Here is an 18411-nt window from a genome sequence, read left to right on the forward strand (position 1 = left end):
ACAGCCGTGTCAGATGAGCTTGGGCCTATGAGCCTAGAGCTGAGTTCAGTCGCCAGATGAGATGACCTCTGTAGACCAGGGTTTATGGTTGTCTGTCGTCCATGGATGTCACTGGTACAACATGATTTAGTCTTTCCGAGTGAGTGTATCAGCTGGACTTCTTAGTTTGAAACCACTAGAGGGCTTGATGACCTCTAAGCCCCTCGAATGAAGCCGTTGTCGGTAAACTGATTAGCTTTGCTTGCAACTAATTGAAAGCTCGAATTATTGCCGATAGTTCTTTCTCAAATATCTCGTAGTTTCTCGCGGCATTGTCAAGGTGTATTAATGATTATCCAAGGCGAAGTTTACAGTTTTCAGGGCAACCGGCACCAAGTGAAACCTTGAAAATAAATAGAAAAATATTTTTTTATTATGTAGGAGACACAAACCCCAAGTATTGACATGATAATGGAAGCACAAAAATCAACTTTGCGCCGAATGCAAAAAGCGCCCGTGAAACGCTAAGAAATAAATCGACCAATATAATAAAAAGGGGTTACCAAATATAGCACACGAAAATGCAGTCAAAGCTGAAGATCAGATGTCGTGAAAGAGAATACTCATATCCTGTCGTACAACATAGTCAACCTCACCGATGATTCAAGTCGGAGTCTCGAGGAGACGTATGGCTTTCGAACAAGTCCTCCAGGTACGCACTTGGTGCGCGGCCCCCAGGAGCCTGGTTCAGGTTCAAAGAGCTCGTAGACGCCCCCGCGTATGAGTGACGCGCATTATGCGTCGCATCCTGATAGCCGCCAGTAGGTGGAAGAGATGGCGAGCTGGGAGGGTAGCCCGGGTTGGCTGATTCTCGAACGGGCGTAGAACTACCGGCAGCAGCGTAAAACCCGGCAGGAAGGTAGGTCGAGTTACGGTTGCCTGCAGGGGTGTTCAGACTAGGATGTGACCCACCCCCACCACCTGCAGTGGGCGAATAGAACAGGCCACTGTGGTTGCTGGAGACTCGGCGCGACGGCTTGTAGCTTGCGCGCGTGGCCGTGCCGAGCTTATCGAGCGAGACGTCCATTGCTGGTGCGGTAGGGTACACGGCTGCGGATCGCTTCTTACGGCTGCCACGCAGGAGGCGCTTAGACTCCGCGGACTGCGCCATAGCGGCGCGCCGTACTGAGCGATTCACTGACCATGCGACCATGCCCCGCCAGGCTAGGACGGCTAGTCCGATAAAGCCCAGGATGGCGCCAACCGCGATAAAGACCGTCCCTTCTGGTGTATTCGATGTTTGCATATATGGAGCCCCGGCGCTAGGGGGGTACGGTCACGATAACAGCGGAAGTCGTGGTGGATGATGAGGAATCGGATGAGGTTGTTGACGCCGTTGTTGTGGAAACGGATGATGTGGTGCTGCTGTCAGACGAACTCGAAGATGTCGAGGAGGTGGTCGTCGTAGAATCCATAGTCGTAGATGTTGTCGAGGACTCCGACGTCGTACTCGAAGTTGTGCTTGTGCTATCCGATGTTGATGTAGAAGAGGTGGATGAGCTAGTCGATTCAGTGGTCGAGGTGGTGGAGGGATCGGCGGTGGTCTGGGCGTCGGCAGGCTCCGCAGAAACTCCAACAGCGATAACAATCAGAAAAAAGAACAGGACCAGAAAAGTTGGCTGGGCTTTCCCAAGCCTCCGTGGTAGAAAGCGCATGCTGCACTTGTTGTTTCGTAAACAGTCGATCAGTTCTCCACAGCGGGTCAGTCGGGGTAGGCGGAGATGCAGGGAACTATGAGATTTTCAATCCAAGCACAAAAAGGACCCTGAAAACCGGATGGTATTGTGAGATAGAAAAAGATGCCCCCGGCTTGCCTTTTCCTCGCAGAGAGCTCGCTGGTGCTGTGTTCCTGATTCAGGGGGAGACCCACAGTTAGCAGTTTCTCTGAACGAGTGCGCAACCCATGGAGATATCCAGTTAAAACGAGTGACAGTCTCCTCAATGAGAACAACGAGCGCCAGAGGATTCCGGGAGAAAGGAAACGACGGTAAGTGCAAGCGAGAATTCTGAGGAAGCGAAAAGATGCCAAGTCGCCTTCGCTACGCTAAAAACGGCGCCTTAGGCCGATGTGTCACATGATGACTTGATTCTACCAGAAATAGCCATTGTGATATATCATACAAAAAAATCGTGAAAGAACAATGCCCCTGACCCGAAATTGAAAAGCATAAAGCCAATTGTAGCATGCATTGAGCAAGGCGTGAATCTAAAGACAGGACCCTGCACCAATAGCCCACCCAATTACTGCTGCTTCTTCTGTACAGCAGCTGATGTATCCTTCTCAAAAGCAGCGTAGGGAACCTGGAGGCTGCTCAAAGCATTGATGCCAATGTACAAGATGGTGAAGAAGAAAAAGGAGGCCAGGAGACCCATGAAGATACCTAATATATCATTAGTGTTGGAGATACATAATGTGCATATTCAATAGCTGTACGAACCAGGAGTGAAGTACTGGTATTCATCGAACAAGGAACTGCGACGATCGGACTCGGACGAGCTTGATGCAGATGAGTAGGAAGAGTAATCGCGCTTGAGGTCCATGTGCATGCCCTCCTGGTTGAATTCATCAGAGGGCTCGTATACGACGGAATCGCTCTCAGGGAACTCCCGAGGCGAGGTGACATAAAGCAGGGTATACTTGGAGTCGGAGGGGAGACGATCAATGATGTCGGCAAGAAGACCATCTAATAAATTAGAGCGGAACCATTATCCTCCAGCGGGGAGCAACATACCATTGTCGGAAAGCTGGTGCGCGCGGTCAGAACCCAGAGAAAGCATGGGGAACTCGATGTCGATGACTCGAGGGCCCGACTCGAAAGATGCGGGATAAGATCCGGCTTTGCATCCTGGTTAGCGATAGCTCTAATGTTGTACCCGCCATGCCCAGAATGAGCCACGATGGCAACTCACAGGAACCGTCGATCGCGGTGGTTTGCGCCTTGCAATTGTCCACCAGGAAGTTCTTGATCTGCTTGGCGTCCAACAAGCCAGCGACCTCGTTGACGCTCATGTGGGATCGAATAGACCTATCCTTGCCCAGCATCTTCGCTCCGAGGCGGGGTGCCGACTTGCGGGTGGAGAAGTCGGTGCTGTGCACACCAGGCTGGGAAACAACAACGTAGTAGTCGGATGGGCAGGTGGTCAGGGCGGAGGAGACTTCATCATAGACCGAGGTGCCAGTTTTGATGTATGCGGAGTTCGCCAGTACCCTGCAGGAACGATTAGCTGGCGACTAAAGCTTCAGCTAACTTGGTGGAACATACTCGGAAGTCGAAGCCAGGAAAAAGGGAGAGGTGTCTCTGAAAGCATCGACTGCAGCTGCCCCAAGGGCGAGCAGCCCGAATCTGCTCATGTGCATTGTGTATGGTTGGAGATGCTGTTCGGGGAGGGTGATGTTGTCAACGGGAGGTCCGACTTGGCCTCGGAGGCGGTCGACGGGCCCGGGCCCGCCTTGAGCTTTTTTAGATCCAACTTTTTTTTTTTCGGCGGGTTCGACCATACTTCCACGATCACATCGTCCTTTGGTTTTATTTTATTCTTAAATCTGCGACCTCGTGAATCGCCAAGCCAGTCGTCGCAATGGGCTATCCCAAAACCGTGGGCGGTGCCTACCCCAAAAAACGCAAGTTGACTCCCAAGGTGGAAGAAGTCAATTTCGACTCCGATGCCCGCCAGGAATGGCTTACTGGATTCCACAAGCGCAAGGTACAGCGCGCTAAGCATGCCCAGGAGGTAGCGATCCAGAAAATGAAGGAAGAAAAGAGACATGACCGGGCAAGGGTATGTGGCTTATTGCCTTACAGTTGGAAAATATCTGCTAATGCGGTATGCCTCCAGCTTCGCGAAGAACGAGCGGCCGACATGAAAAGGATAATGGAAGAGCATAAGAATCACCTCAAGCGTTTGAAGGAGGAATTCGACAGCGATGACAGCGACGACAGCGCCGAGGAGAGCGACGAGGAGTGGGGAGGCATCGAGGAACCGCCGGCGGTTGACTACGAAGCTGAATATGTCGACGAAGACAAATACACAACTGTGACCGTTGAAGAAATGGACACTTCCCGAGACGCTCTCCGAAAGTCTGCGAAAGGAGAGGATTCAGAGGAGGAAGAAGAGAAGCCATCTACAAAGACACCAGAGCCAGAGGCGACACCCGATAAAAAGGTTCGCAAGACTACACACAAGCCTAAGCCGAAGAAGAAGCAATTCCGATACGAGAGCAAAGGAGATCGCAAGATTGCCGCATCAAAACAGCGGTCATCAAAAGCGAAGAAAGCCAAGGCTCGGAGAGAGCAATGATGGAAGGCCATCATTCAAAGGAACAAAATCGTTTATACCATATTATTCAAATTCTTGGGGGTTTACTCTTTTCTTTCAAAGCTCCGCTTGTCAATAAAAAGTTCTATGATTCACGAGAAGATAATCCACAAAAAGGCAGTTGATTCGCGCAACAGGGGGACACCGTACTCAATATGGCATAAAAATGCTAAAGGACACACTCTCCGCTATATTAGAGAGGCAAGTAACACAATCGATCACATTGTGAAAAAAAAATAGCTGGAACAAGGGGAAGAAAGCCTGCATCCAACCCAACGTCTCCTTACACTCGACATCGATACACGGTAGCCTGATCCTACTTAAACGTTGCTGATAGAGACCTCGAGCTCGTGCAACTCCTTCTGCAAATCGTTGAACTTCTTTGACATCTCCTCGTACTTGGCCTCCCACGAGTCGCGCTCTGTCTCGAGGGCCTGGACCTTGCGCTCGTAGTGGCCGGCCTTGACGTCGGTCTGGCGGAGCCTGAAAGAAACGCCAAATGTTAGAATACTGGATGAAAGTATTTCGGCGTAAATCTTACTTCTCGTTGGTCTCGCGGAGAGTCTTCTCGTTCTCCTCAGCCTCCTCCTCAAGGAGCTGCACGCGGCGCTGAAGTGCCTCGTTCTGGGTGTCGTGCTGGGCACTGGCACCGGCAGCATCCTTAGCATCCTTGACGGAGTTCTCCAGCTTCTCAACCTCCTCCTCAAGTAGGGAGTTGCGGTGGTTGAGCGATGTGATCTCCTGCTCCTTAGCCAGGCTCTCCTGCTCAAGAGTGCGGATCTTGTTGTTCAGCTCCTCATTCTTCTCGTGGGCCTCATCCGCCTCGATGCGGAGGTTGTTCATGCGCTGTTGTCAGATTGTATTAGCATCCTGTCAGTGGCCTAGGAAAGATGGTTGGTGCGGTGGGCATGCTGCGGGTGACATGCACAGAGGGGGCAAAGGAACAGCTGTCCAAGCTACCCCGCCGGACAGGGGTCTTTAGGGAGACTTACCTCCTTGATACGATCCATTTTGAAATAATCAACAGGGAGAGAGATAATATGTATGCGTGAAAGGAAGAAGGCTTTCGCTCAGCGAGCCAGAGTAGTTGAGATGAGTTGGTGGGGTTGGAGGTTTGGGGAAGGAAAGTTGCTGACTACTATTTACAATTACCATCAGGCACACGCTCATTTATTTTACTGCCTTTACTGCTCTTTACGCCGTACCGTACAAGACCGCCGCCCCGCTTGTCCGCTCATCCAATCACCGCCCTTGGATCAGCGCGTCTCCACGGGCAACCGCTACCCGACAACAAGTGCTCCCATCTAGAACTTGTCTCAACCGCGTCTTCAATTCACCGTCTTTTCAAGCTTTGAATGTGTATCCACAGTCACCATCCGCCACAATGCTGGCCCTTCGTGACCAGGAAAACCTGGTGAATACCCACCAGACCGTCGCCGCCAACAAGCCTTTGAACCAGGGAGTCAAGCAACTCGGTCCCAAGACTCCCGGTAGGAAGGTACGCCTCAATGACGAGAACAACACCATCGCCTTTGGAAAGCAGACAGTCAAGGGCAATGGAAATCGTTTGGAGAACAGCAAACCGGGCAAAGATGCGTTCGTGACGCCCATGGGTATGTCGACCTAGGAGATTTACATGAAAAAGAAATGACCCACAAGGGTAGGAAGCTGACGAGTTACTTCTTCAGACACAAAGAACCGCGCACCTTTGGGAAACAAGACAACCAATCTGAAAGCCAAAGGTCTCCAGACCCCGGCCCCGTTCGGAGGAACGTTGAAACCGGAGAGAACCAACCGGAGAGCTTCTACCCAGAAGGTCAAGAAGGCTGCACCGGTCACTCAGCAACCTCAGACAAAAGTTCATCTGGATGTGCCACAGGACGATGTGGCGGATATTGAATATATGCCCCCAAGGGCCCGAGGTATGACTATAGATGAAAAGTAAACAAAACTGTTCCGGAGTAGCTGACGTCTTTAGATCTCCCGGACTTCCCAGATGACCTTGCCTATGATACAACCTACCCCCAATTCAGACCTCGGAACCGTGCGCTAGGCCTAGAGAGTGTGTACGGACGACAAGAAGTAGGCCGCGATGGCCTGACAAAGAAGCAGCGCAAATTCCAGGAAGACTCTGCTAAGTGTGACAAAATGGTCGACGAGATGATCATGAAACAGCTCGATGCTGTTAGTTTCAATGAACGCAGCGACGATGAGGCCGTTCAGCCTGTGGCACGAGTGCCGCTAGCGTCGACTAGCCGCTCTAGGGCACCATCCACCAATGTCAGACCTTCTCGCAACATCCCTACTCTACGATCTCGTGAAGCAGCAGCGGCCTTGTCTGCACCCAAGACCAGGTCCGCCTCAGCTAGAGTCGCTGCAGCTCCTAAGCCCAGCGGGGTATCGTCCTTGTTGATGCCCAAGAAGAAGGTACGGGTTCCGACTAACCCCTCGTCCATGCGGAACACCGCAGCTGCAATGAACTCCAATACCACCGTTGGTTACTCCAAGGGTCGTAGTGTCTCATCTACGCTGAGGGAGAATGAGCTAAGCACGAACGCTCCCCTCTCCCCCGAGACCTACATGCAGCTCTACGGACCGCCTCCTCTGGGTTCGGAGATGTGGACTCGGTGCAAAGCTGCTGGCTGCTTCGACACCGAGGAGAATGCTGGACAAGAGCTCCAGGAGTCTCTCCCCACATTTGCTGAAGATGAGGAAGCCGACAGCTTCCAGCTCACGCTGTAGGCGCCACATCGTCGCTGTCACACCGCCATTGATTGTATTGCATAGTTTATTGAACTGATCACTACCACATGATTATGATGTCTTATTTTGCGTGTATTTGTTTTATGGGACTGGAGTGGGATTGGGAACCTTGGAAGGTCAGGAAGGGTTATTATCGGCGTATTATATGGGAATTGAAGGTCTTCGGCTCGACCGCGGATCACGCTGTTTCAGCGCCCCCACTTCCATGAAGATCGCTCTTAGCACAACCAGGCGAGAGCGCACGAATAACTTGCCGCAGGCAGAATAATTCCACGCCCTCTGACGGAACCCGAGCCACCCGCAGACCCTGCATTGTTGGGTCTCGGCTATGTGGCAGTAGAACAAGTCCCTTTTCCCGTAGAATTCCTGCAAGGTATACGTAGTCTCCCCCAAAACGCACGGAGCACCCACCCACTCAATCCCCTCACCGCCCCTAGAACTGCCACCATATTATTTACACCCTGAGGCCTCCTTTTTACCTCCCCATCCCTCTCAAGTTGACACATTGCAGCAATGACGACCATCCACCCGGAGTCCACTGAGGACTTCGAGTTTATCCAAACGCCGGAGGCTCCTCAGCAAACCAAGCCGGACTTCGACTGTGGCGTCCCAACCACCCTGGTAGGTAGCTACGTAGCTCGAAAACACCTTGAGTACACCTGTTCCTGAGCACAATTCTAATTGATTCTTGATAGTACCCGGCTATTAAGAATGCCCCCGTTCCCGCCGACTCCCCTGGCAGTGACAGCTTCTCCAATGGCTTGATGATCGCCCTCATTCTGGTCGTGCCCTGGTGGCTTGCTCGCCAGGTTGGTGGAGGTTTCTACACCACCATCTTCTTTGCGATCTTCACTACTGTTCCCGTCCTCGTGGCTTTCTGGAGTGTCTCTTCCTCCATCTCTCCCCGCAAGACCGAAAAGGCCAAGTACTGTGGCCGTCCCGTCGAGTACTACCTGAACTTCCACAGCGAGCATGACCGTGCCACCTACCGCGGCAAGAGCAAGATCCCCATGGAGGTCTTCTACGAGAAGTATTTCAACAGCGAGGTTGATTTCAAGGTTGATGCTCTTGAGGCTCTTGAGTACCGTCACGACTGGGCCAACTTCAAGTTCACCACGGGTCTGTTCAAGCACTTCCTGTTTGGCTTCATTCCTGAGATGCTGCTGCACACTCGTTCCCAGGGTAGGTTCTTTTAATTGCTTTTTTCTGTGAGATGTATTGAATTCTAACTTGTATTAGACGAGGAGCAGGTCCGTGACCACTACGACCGAGGTGACGACTTCTACGCTTGGTTCCTTGGCCCCCGCATGATCTACACCTCCGGTATCATCAGTGACATCAACCGCGAAGAGTCCCTTGAGGAGCTGCAGGACAACAAGCTGGCCATTGTTTGTGAGAAGATTGGTATCCAGCCTGGTGACAAGATGCTCGACCTCGGCTGTGGCTGGGGTACTCTTGCCAAGTACGCTTCCGTTCACTATGGTGCCCAAGTTACTGGTATCACTCTTGGTCGCAACCAGACTGCCTGGGGTAACAATGGTCTCCGTAAGGCTGGCATTGAGGAATCTCAGAGCCGCATCGTTTGCTCCGACTACCGTGATTCTCCCCGTGTTGAAGGCGGTTACCAAAAGATCACCTGTCTCGAGATGGCTGAGCACGTCGGTGTCCGCCACTTCTCTACCTTCTTGTCCCAGGTTTATGAGATGCTTGAGGATGACGGTGTTTTCTTCCTTCAGATTGCTGGTCTCCGCAAGTCCTGGCAGTACGAGGACCTCATCTGGGGTCTGTTCATGAACAAGTACATCTTCCCCGGTGCCGATGCTTCTACCCCTCTTGGCTTTGTCGTCGACCGTCTTGAGGGCGCTGGCTTCGAGATCAAGGGTGTTGACACCATTGGTGTCCACTACTCCGCCACCCTCTGGCGCTGGTACAGAAACTGGATGGGCAACAAGGACAAGGTTGAGGCTAAGTACGGAAAACGCTGGTTCCGCATCTGGGAGTACTTCCTTGCTTCTTCCACCATCACCTCCCGCCAGGGTGGTGCTACCTGCTGGCAGCTTACCCTCGTCAAGAACATTAACTCCACCCACCGTGTTGAGGGTATCCACAACCAGTTTGGCCTCACTGGCGCCCGCCAGGCCGCCATTGACCGCGCCAACGGCACTCTGCCCAAGGCTCACGTTATCAAGAAGGACCTGTAAATTATTTACCAGCGCCCGTTCTTTTCGTCCCAGGATTCAAATTAGCTCCTTTGGGTTATTTTGAATCTATGGTGGACACCAATTGCTTCGGAGCTGATGCTGTGTGTTCCTTGAATCACACAATCAGTCGCTGGAGACATAGAATTATCTGGACACGCATGATATGAGTATGACTTTGAAGTGAATAGACCGAGAAAAGTTTGGGGATGGCAATAGGATTGTGGATGACGGTTAGGCCTGGGGCCTAGCAGATGATGTGCTATATGCTTATTTCCATGGCCCAATCCTGAGGTCTTTATTAAATCTCACGTGGTTTTTTTTTCTCTCGTATTCTTAATCTATATTATTCACGTGGTATTCGGGGCCTCGTTCTTTGAAACCGTTCACAGGCAAGGCAGTGCGTAAAAGCTTAAGGGAGCCGGTTGTAGCTGAAGAACCTGGGATCCAATCATAGATGTTAAGTATTCCAACGACCTCGAATGCCTTGGATCGACAAGTTTGTACACCTGTTTGAATATTATGCCTATTTCTTCTCCATTTTCTATCTCCTAGAATTTCCTGAGAATACCCTGAACTAGGTCAGCTTGATCACATTGCCTTGATCGTCTGATCTAATTCCCTGAGATTGGTATTCAATCGTTCTGCCAACCTCAGACAGATACCGTGTAGCCGAGTCTGCTTTATTAAATATTCTCTCTACCTATGGCCGATTGTAGACGTCGTCTTACTTGAAGCTGTTCCATCCGCCTTTGAGTCTCCCGGACAAACTCTTGCTGCTCTGTATACCGCGCTTTGGCTTTCCTCCAAATAACGCCGGTGTATCAGTGATTAACGGCAAACAAATCAGCAGAGTTGTCAAAGATAAAACCAGCCCGATCGTATGAGTTAGCAAGCGTCGGTTCTGGGCTTTAGATGAGTTGAAGACGATGATTAAAACCCAAAGCTGAATCTTTGCGTGAAATGTTCCTCAAAACGTAAAGTTGAGCGCAGCCCCCAGAGATCCTAAGCCACTACTGACCCGATCCTCATAGTCTGGTGCATCCCGTGGAATGTCTTGCGCGATTTTGATACCTCGTCGGACATCAACAGCGGCCCAATTTGTCCAAAAAAGACAGGCGACGGTGTTCGGGTCGGTTGGCTCTTCCGAGACGCGGATGATCTGCCACCAGGATGCCACGAGCGTCAGGAACCATCCTGACCAAGACCCTGGACCGAAGAGGCCACTTATTTCCACCATACCGAGGGAATCAGGTTCCACGGTCGTGACAGGGAGATATAATGGGGTCGACATGGCAGTAGATGTCGTTTTGGTTGAAGTTGAGAGACATCGTTGGGTGCAACTGGGGTAGGGTCCATGGCCAGCTCATTTTTTGGTTGCAGTCCGTTAGTGCATACGATTCACGAAAAGAGGAAGAACAATATGAGTATTTTCTGCATCTTTGTACTTGGACTGATGGGGCTGGTCGATCTGGTCAGCTTGCTCGGCAGTAAATGGCATGGAAGGTGGGAATACTCAGTTGAAGTGACAAGAGGAAATTCCATCTCTCAAGCTACTTTAAGTCAGCAACCTAATTATAGTCGCTGCATCCTTCAGCTGGAGTTGTTTCATCGATTTAGCACAGCCTGGGAACTCTTGACTAATCAGAGCGGCATCTATAAGCCACACATATGCGCCTCCACTAATGACAATAATTGAAGAATTGGGGAGATTTGAGCGACCACGTAGCTATGTTAGTGTTCAGGGAATAGCTCGTATCTAGTCACAACAGACGTTGGTTTGTATGGACGTTTCTAAGAAGTTTTCTTTTCTAGTCAACGGATAACTTGCGGGCCTGTATTACGTGCGATGTTCCGTACCACACGTAAAGATGCCAAACAAACATGATCTGCAGCCTAGCCGAGCCTGGCCTAGCCAGTTTATCTAACGTCTTGGCGGTGTGGCTTGGGATGGTTTCTTTGCGTAGAACATGGGAGCCGATTTCAAACATTGCTGTACAAGCTTGCCTGGAAAGGCGATTTCTTTGATTGCCTTGTTGGTACATCCCTTTTGAGTGTCCCTCGTTTCCTCTAAGGGTATAGTCTCATGCCAAGTATATTATATGTTCTCATGTCGAGCTATGTGCCTCCTGCGGTTGTCAACTCTGCAAATACCGGGTCCGTGTGGTGATGTTTCCAAGGTTTCGCTGTCTCTGAAACTAGAAAAGAACCATGGCTTTGTCTTCTGCGCGGCAGTTACTACTCTATGTTGATCCACGGTTAGATTATTATGCCAATGTTGCCAAATCTATGTTGTATGGCTCCCTTACTCGGCGTGCTACTCGAAGGTCTCATGGCTCGGTGCAACTATCAATAAATAATACTATGACGGCATTTAGAAATAGGCGAAGAATCTTTTAAATAGACATGGCTCATGATTGCAAAGAACGTACTCGGCACCAGGAGAAGCTTGATACAGATAAGGTTATTCTTCGGTTGTAGGTTCCAGAAATAGTGAAAGCACCACCACACGGATGCGGGAGTTGCAGGGTGAATGACCGCAGGAGGCGCATACTTCAATACGAGAACATACAATGGACCAACTTAAGTATACTAATTGGCTCATTCCTTAAAAGATTGGATCACCGTAATTTCATATTGGAAAACCAAGATTGTATCAGAGTAAACGGTGGAATCTCAAATGCTCGTTCATAATAGTTGCAACGACTACTTCATCCGTGTCACCTCGAGTTCATCCTAACACAATACAGTCAGCCACATCGACTAAGATCCAAAGCTGACACCTACCTCAAATTCGCCTGGTATAATCAAGCCTTTCACACCCCAGCTTTCCACCCCAGGATGATGGCGAACATGCTCCCGATATTCCGGAGCACCAGGTCGAACCACATTATCCGCCACCACCAAAGCACCAGAGTGGAGGAGACCAAGCTTCTCACAAAGCTGGAAGTCAGGCAGATAAAGATCTTCAACATGGTCAAGGAACAGAAAATCAATACTGGTAAGCTCGCCCTCAGCCTGGAGTCTCGTGAGCGAATCCGCTGCGGTCCCCACAACAACCTTGACAACATCACTCAGACCGGCAAGCTCAATCAAGTTCATAGCAATCGACGCAATTAGCGGATCAAATTCAAGACTCCAAAGCCGGACACCAGCTCCAGGTCCTGCAGCCTGGCGCATAGCATCACCAAACGAGATGGCTGAGTAGCCCACGTACCCACCAAGCTCAACAAGAACAGTGGGTTTCTCTTTCTTGATCATTTCATTCACCTTCTGACCCTTATCACTACCAATGTTGATAAGGAAGTCTTCCTGTGCAGCAAACTTATCCATGACGGCACAGATGGCCGCCGGCGAGCCACGCAGCTTGTCCAGCGAGGGATGGTTGTAGATGTGTTTCAGGAGGGCGGTCTCACGACCATCGTGGGATTCGACATAATCAGAACTGCCATCGAATTTGGCAAGTGAAGGGTACTTTGCTAGGAGTTCTGCGTTGCGGTCAGACATTTTGGGGTGGTAGATTGTGGAAGTGCGGAGGCGAAGTAGATTGGGAAGTAAGATTGGGGGGTTCCAATTTCCTTTTTCTAGTCCCGGGACTCGGGCTTAGGGTTATCTCCGCTTAATTTGGCAGTGTATAGTATTACTTTACCGTCAGATCTCGGGTCTCGCTCCGGTTGTCTTCGTTGGGATTCAATTGGGGTGGTAAGCGTGTTTTTTCCCCTTTAGATCAGGACCCCAGGCTTTTAGTTCCAGGGTAAAGTCTACTCTGTATACCCACCCCTTTCAATTTGTTTGCAAGGCTCCCTGAATACAAAAGAACGGACCAACTATTGAGCTCATACTTCTCCATTGATTCAAATCACGACTACACAGGGGGGTGTTTGAAATCGGTATTCAACGTCGTGAGTGGTAAGTGTAGACTCTAGTGCGATTTAGCTAGATTCAATTGGCAAAAAGAACTAAGCTCAACTTGCTTATCTTGTAAAAAGAGCATCACCTGGTACTCAGTCTCGCATACGTGTCACATGGCAGGTGCTGTTAGTGTTCTCGTTGGCTAAAAATGAAAGACGCGGATCTACTACGAGACGCGCAGTACTCGCGTCACTCCTACGTTTTTCTTCTAATTCTTCCTGAAAATCATAATTTCGCTTTGACAAATTTGACTTGTGTATTACATTTGGATATTTGTCCCAGTAAATGTGCACATTATTGAAAGTATATCCTTAATACTTCAGCTAAAAAAGAAGTACTGCCAAGGTGCAAGCGGGGTTAGACCGAGCTTGTGTGGGGGCTGTTCTCTCATTGGATCTACAATGTGCATCTCAAAGAAGAATAAACAGTCAAGTAGGAGCCAAGGAATTCTATCCAAAAGGAAAATGATCAAATGAGGTAAAGCTCAAGTCCTCTTCCCAGTCTCATAAGGCTCATTATTAGATGACTTCACCCCGGTGGGTTGAGCGACATCGGCTTGGCTATCTCAACCATTAACTCTGACCTTCCTTTCCTCCTCCTCTGCTCGCTCTTGGTCCTTCACGACAGCTTTCAGTGATAACCACTCCATAAAGATAGGCCCAACAATCGATATACTGCTAGTAGCCACTGCCACATAAAAAGTCTGGCAGAGAGTCTTGTTGTATGCACTCAAAGCCAAAGGCAACTGATCAGCAGATATGATCCGGCTGAAGCCTGTCGCACCGCTGGCCATAATCAATGCAGCATTGATATCTGGCAACATCGACTGAAAATTGGTAATAAGCTGATTTTGAAACACGGCTTGACCAACCGGGAGAATAATTGCAGTGGCCAAGATTTGGGTAAAAGTCAAGATAGAGGTGGCCATGGGCATGTCTGATATATCGACGGCTACTGAGGTTACCAGCATCATGTTCTGGGCACCGATGCCCATTCCTGCACTTAGGAGGACTTGGTACCCAAACCAATATCCGATGCCGGAATTGGGTTTCAATGTGCTCAGTAAGCCTATGCCGACGGCTGTGACTGCCGATGATAAGAAAATCAACGGTGTATAGTACCCGACAACTGAAGCGGTGACGCCTCCAATGATCGCGAAGATGACTAGTCCGATCATACAGGGAAGGTTATGAATTCCGGATTGTTCGGCACTTTCACCTTTGACGGCCTGGAACCAAATTGGAAGCTGTTCAAGGTCAGTTGCGATCTAAGCAGTAATAAGATGGTGCCAACAGACATAGTATGTAACGATGCACATTGCAGCTCCGACAAAACTTCCGTACCAGACAGCGCCCCAGATGTTGCGATTTTTGAGGAGCCGCATGGGCAATGTGGCTCGGTCTTTCTGCCATATTTGAATTCCAACAAACACCGTGAAAAGTACACCAGCGATGACGAATAGGGCTATGATTCGACCATTGTCCCAAGGGTATGTGGATCCACCCCATTGTAACGCAATAATCAGACAAATGATAGACGGAATCAACACTAGGGTTCCAGGCAAGTCATAGTGCTTGAGTTGTTCTTTCCAGCTGAGCTTGGTCACAGAAAGTGAATTGGATGGAAGACAAAGCAGGATCATCAGGACAGCAAAACCACCAAATGGCAGATTAATGTAGAAACACCATCGCCAAGTCAGTCGGTCTGTAAACACACCACCCATGCTAAGACCTAAAATTAGCTCTGAGTCGTCCCGAGGGTTGCTATAACTCACATTGGTCCAGCCACACTAGCAATTGCATGCATGCTGGATACAAGACCTATATAAATTGGACGAATGCGCAGGGGGACTAGTGTATTCACAATAATCAGGGCTCCTGTAAAGAGACCTGCACTCCCTAAGCCTGCTACAGCACGTCCAACAATAAGGGCGGTAGACGTCGGTGCAGTAGCGCAGACTACCGAGCCCACTTCGAAAATGGAAAGAGCTGTTATGAATATCCATTTGGATGAATAGAATGTGTAGAGCTTCCCGAACATCAACTGCACAGCACATGTAGCAAATAGATACGCGCTGCCATACCAAGCAACATCATCCAGAGAGTTGAACTCAGTTGTTATTTTGGGAATTGCCGTTGCAAGAATAGTTGCGTCCTGAATCAAACAGTCAGAAATGGGTGGGAACTTTCGATGCCAAATGAAATGTACATCCACTCACCAAGGACATGCAAAACAATGTCGCACATAAGGCAGTCGTGACGGGTACTAAGCCCCATAATGACAATTGCTGTTCATGAACCTTTTCCTGTTTGATTGTTGTAGGTATGATTTCTTGTGTCGGGAATGTCATATCTACTAAAGCAGTTTCATCATTTGTAAACGACAGTGCTCTTGTAGTCGTATGTGAATTTGCATGTCCAAGCCCTTTTTGCCCAAAAGCTGGATCATTCTCGTGCATTTTGTATGAAAGAAAACGTGATGTAGAGAAGAATATCAACAATGGAATAATTGTGTGGAATGATCAGGGGTTTAAGACTAACCTTCTATCATTCTAAAACCGTAGGAACGTTGCAGGCATGCCTTGGAGGAATGAAACAAGACATCTGATTGGTCAATTTAGCTCCGAGCCCCATGTCTTCACTCGGGAACCTGGACTCCGCGGGCCCGTGGACTCCGACTCCCCGACTACCTTCTTTCCACCACCCAACATGGATAAAAATCACCAGGAATCGATTCATAATAAACGAAAAAGACTCTCACTAGTTCCAAAAGCGGTATTTTCCCCACAGGACGTATCGAGAGAGTGAGCTAACTAAAGATGGTGCACAGTGTGAAGCATGTAAGATACGGAAGGTGATAGACCAATTCATGGTATGGATTAAGGCTTGAATCACTGAGCTAATCAGTCACGTAGATCCGTTGTGGTCGGTCCTTTCCATGCTCGAACTGCCAAACATCAGGCATCGCCTGCGAACAGGCTGATCCCGGGCCCGAAAAAAGACCAAAGCCTGACCGAACAACACGCTTGTAAGGGGTTTCAGATCTTCGCGAAAGAACCAGAGCTCACCCATTATACAGAGAAGAGCATTTCACGTCCCTAGAGAATCGGCTCCGCTACCTTGAAACCCAACTCAGCGGCCGTCATCCTGCTTCAGATCATTCCACAGGATGTACACCCGACACAGACACACCGACAAGCAATGCCAGGGTTGTCCCGGTGTCGAACATGCCAATCACTCTATATGAAGGCGACTCTTCATTTACCAGCCAATCAGCTCATGCCAGGGAAGCCGCCGAGACAATCGCCAATTCCGCGGCCGGATCTAACCTTAACGCTACATTAAATTCGCTGAAAAGCCTCCTCCAGCCTGCGTCGCAAAATAACCGCACAGTTGATCATATCACTCATAATTCCAAACAGATACTATTGCCATTGCCCGCTGAGCTCGTTTTAGCGATGCTTAGAAGTTATCAAGGTATGAGGTTGACTGGCATATCCGTAGAGATGCCACTAGAATTTAGCATTGACTGGCCACTTAGATGAAAAACCTCTTTTTCTTTCATCTTATCCGATCAGTAACCTATCTCTGGTGGAGAACATCTGTCAGAAGGTTTACTTTCCGATGCGGCCCGTTTCCGCCGGCAATGTGGCAGCGATGCATGGCATATTCTATTTTCTTATGAAAGAGTCCATAACCCGGAAAGATACACTATCCAAAGAGCTCAACCTGGAAGCCCATATAGAAAGTTGCAAAAAAAGCTTCGAGTCTGCTATTGAAAGCTATGACGTCCTTACGGTACCTACCTTGGAAAATGTTATTGCACTAGTCATGGGGGTAAGTAACTTATGTTCCTGCGTTATGGAGATTATATGCTACGAGCTAATAGGCTTTATAGATGTTGAAAGCACAAGATGAATCTAAGCCTTTGGTATGCTGCCAATTAGTATCTGCCGCAGCCCGTCATTGTCAGATGCTTGGGTATCATCGTGAATCGACACACCAACGAGACTCGGATGCGACTGCCGACAATAAACGACGGATTTTTTGGTGCATTTATGTGTTTGACAAAACCATGTCTCTTCTTTTGGGCCGAGCTTCTTACATTCAGGATTTTGACGTGGATGTGCGATTACCTTCTGCCAACTCAGATCCGGCGATTCGTCCCTGGGATGAGGCATTTTCCTATATCATCAAGCTCGCAGAGATTGAGGGGCAGATATACAACAAACTGTATTCTGCTACTGCTCTGAAAGCAACATCGTCCGAACGGTCGATGCATATACAGGAGATTGAGCTTGCAATGCAGGAGTGTCATAGACGAAGATATGCGGTAATCAGCTTATCCTTGTTATCACGTCCCCTAGAGTATTGTGTTAACATTGCCCCCTATTCCTAGATCGAGACAAGCAAACTCACCCAGCCAGATATATTCGATATATGTCAACGAACTTGGGACGTCTTGTACTACTCAGCTATGACGTCTCTCTTGCGAGCATCGTCGTCGTTAAACAAAGGGGGCGAAATCAGCTCAAAATGCTTCGAAGCCGCACGTTCATGTTTGCGATGTCACTTGCGATGCTTTCCCGACTACAGTAACTCAGAAATCTTCTCCGTCGCTGACTATGCAAATTGGTCAGTTTATCGCCACGAAATCCCGTAACGAACCACTTATTCACCCGCGATAGGATTTTGTTATACTCATCATTTACCCCATTCATCGTCATATTCCTGCACGCCATCGCCGCTACGAGTATGGACGATGTCAAACTCCTCGAAGAGGTCGTCTCGACGTTACATCATGCGCGTGGCGTCTCCAGTGCTTCAGAGCGTCTGTATAGTATTGGAGCGAACTTTGCGCGTGTTGCGCGCGGGCTAGTTGAGGCGCAGAAATCTTGTGTGGGACAATACAATGAGCAAGAAGACTCGTTGCTTTTGTCCGGTGACACGAGGAGACCCGATGCTTTTGGCTCGGATACTTCAAATTCCCAGGATCCCCTGGGTGTGGATATGATGGATTATCTTACTTATCCCGAGGCTCAAGATATGTCGGCGCTTTTTGGGAGTTGGGATTGTGGGCAGCCGTCTGCGATGGATCTGTTTGGGACGAGTCTTGGTGATTTTTCTCATTAAAATGCCGGTGCTGGTGCTTTGACAATAGTACGTATTGTGGGTTCTTAAAA

General features: G+C 49.3%; 10 protein-coding genes across 10 annotated transcripts; 4 read left to right on the top strand and 6 right to left on the bottom strand.

Moving 5' to 3' along the window:
* Nucleotides 1–631: 631 nt before the first annotated feature.
* Nucleotides 632–1694, bottom strand: N7484_001948 (uncharacterized protein; the record flags this gene model as incomplete). The annotated part of the gene is made up of 2 exons (XM_057112368.1): nucleotides 632–1301; nucleotides 1372–1694. The coding sequence occupies 2 exons, from the start codon at nucleotides 1692–1694 to the stop codon at nucleotides 632–634; spliced, it is 993 nt and encodes a 330-aa protein (XP_056977105.1).
* A 586-nt stretch (nucleotides 1695–2280) lies between these two features.
* Nucleotides 2281–3397, bottom strand: N7484_001949 (Ac45/VOA1 transmembrane domain-containing protein; the record flags this gene model as incomplete). The annotated part of the gene is made up of 5 exons (XM_057112369.1): nucleotides 2281–2420; nucleotides 2478–2723; nucleotides 2772–2876; nucleotides 2950–3248; nucleotides 3303–3397. The coding sequence occupies 5 exons, from the start codon at nucleotides 3395–3397 to the stop codon at nucleotides 2281–2283; spliced, it is 885 nt and encodes a 294-aa protein (XP_056977106.1).
* Nucleotides 3398–3618: 221 nt separating this feature from the next.
* Nucleotides 3619–4338, top strand: N7484_001950 (rRNA-processing protein RRP17; the record flags this gene model as incomplete). Its single annotated transcript, XM_057112370.1, has 2 exons — nucleotides 3619–3819; nucleotides 3877–4338. The coding sequence occupies 2 exons, from the start codon at nucleotides 3619–3621 to the stop codon at nucleotides 4336–4338; spliced, it is 663 nt and encodes a 220-aa protein (XP_056977107.1).
* A 269-nt stretch (nucleotides 4339–4607) lies between these two features.
* Nucleotides 4608–5489, bottom strand: N7484_001951 (tropomyosin). Its single transcript, XM_057112371.1, has 3 exons — nucleotides 5349–5489; nucleotides 4898–5202; nucleotides 4608–4839 (listed from the first exon to the last, which is right to left on the bottom strand). Exons 1-3 carry the CDS (start codon nucleotides 5364–5366, stop codon nucleotides 4677–4679), a joined length of 486 nt encoding a protein of 161 aa, XP_056977108.1. The 5' UTR covers nucleotides 5367–5489; the 3' UTR covers nucleotides 4608–4676.
* Nucleotides 5490–5740: 251 nt separating this feature from the next.
* Nucleotides 5741–7098, top strand: N7484_001952 (uncharacterized protein; the record flags this gene model as incomplete). Its single annotated transcript, XM_057112372.1, has 3 exons — nucleotides 5741–5969; nucleotides 6045–6278; nucleotides 6335–7098. The coding sequence occupies 3 exons, from the start codon at nucleotides 5741–5743 to the stop codon at nucleotides 7096–7098; spliced, it is 1227 nt and encodes a 408-aa protein (XP_056977109.1).
* A 534-nt stretch (nucleotides 7099–7632) lies between these two features.
* On the top strand, nucleotides 7633–9320 carry N7484_001953 (putative cyclopropane-fatty-acyl-phospholipid synthase; the record flags this gene model as incomplete). Its single annotated transcript, XM_057112373.1, has 3 exons — nucleotides 7633–7740; nucleotides 7815–8301; nucleotides 8359–9320. The coding sequence occupies 3 exons, from the start codon at nucleotides 7633–7635 to the stop codon at nucleotides 9318–9320; spliced, it is 1557 nt and encodes a 518-aa protein (XP_056977110.1).
* Nucleotides 9321–10287: 967 nt separating this feature from the next.
* On the bottom strand, nucleotides 10288–10611 carry N7484_001954 (uncharacterized protein; the record flags this gene model as incomplete). The annotated part of the gene is made up of 1 exon (XM_057112374.1): nucleotides 10288–10611. One exon carries the CDS (start codon nucleotides 10609–10611, stop codon nucleotides 10288–10290), a length of 324 nt encoding a protein of 107 aa, XP_056977111.1.
* Nucleotides 10612–12080: 1469 nt separating this feature from the next.
* On the bottom strand, nucleotides 12081–12824 carry N7484_001955 (O-methyltransferase; the record flags this gene model as incomplete). The annotated part of the gene is made up of 1 exon (XM_057112375.1): nucleotides 12081–12824. The coding sequence occupies one exon, from the start codon at nucleotides 12822–12824 to the stop codon at nucleotides 12081–12083; it is 744 nt and encodes a 247-aa protein (XP_056977112.1).
* A 970-nt stretch (nucleotides 12825–13794) lies between these two features.
* On the bottom strand, nucleotides 13795–15687 carry N7484_001956 (MDR family MFS transporter; the record flags this gene model as incomplete). Its single annotated transcript, XM_057112376.1, has 4 exons — nucleotides 13795–14475; nucleotides 14527–14953; nucleotides 15004–15383; nucleotides 15448–15687. 4 exons carry the CDS (start codon nucleotides 15685–15687, stop codon nucleotides 13795–13797), a joined length of 1728 nt encoding a protein of 575 aa, XP_056977113.1.
* A 1165-nt stretch (nucleotides 15688–16852) lies between these two features.
* On the top strand, nucleotides 16853–18361 carry N7484_001957 (transcription factor domain-containing protein; the record flags this gene model as incomplete). The annotated part of the gene is made up of 5 exons (XM_057112377.1): nucleotides 16853–17065; nucleotides 17127–17159; nucleotides 17340–17561; nucleotides 17628–17863; nucleotides 17917–18361. The coding sequence occupies 5 exons, from the start codon at nucleotides 16853–16855 to the stop codon at nucleotides 18359–18361; spliced, it is 1149 nt and encodes a 382-aa protein (XP_056977114.1).
* Nucleotides 18362–18411: the final 50 nt, after the last annotated feature.

The sequence above is a fragment of the Penicillium longicatenatum genome (genome assembly GCF_028827895.1).
Source record: "Penicillium longicatenatum strain IBT 33135 chromosome Unknown contig_1_segment0_segment0, whole genome shotgun sequence".
Lineage (NCBI taxonomy): Eukaryota > Fungi > Ascomycota > Eurotiomycetes > Eurotiales > Aspergillaceae > Penicillium > Penicillium longicatenatum.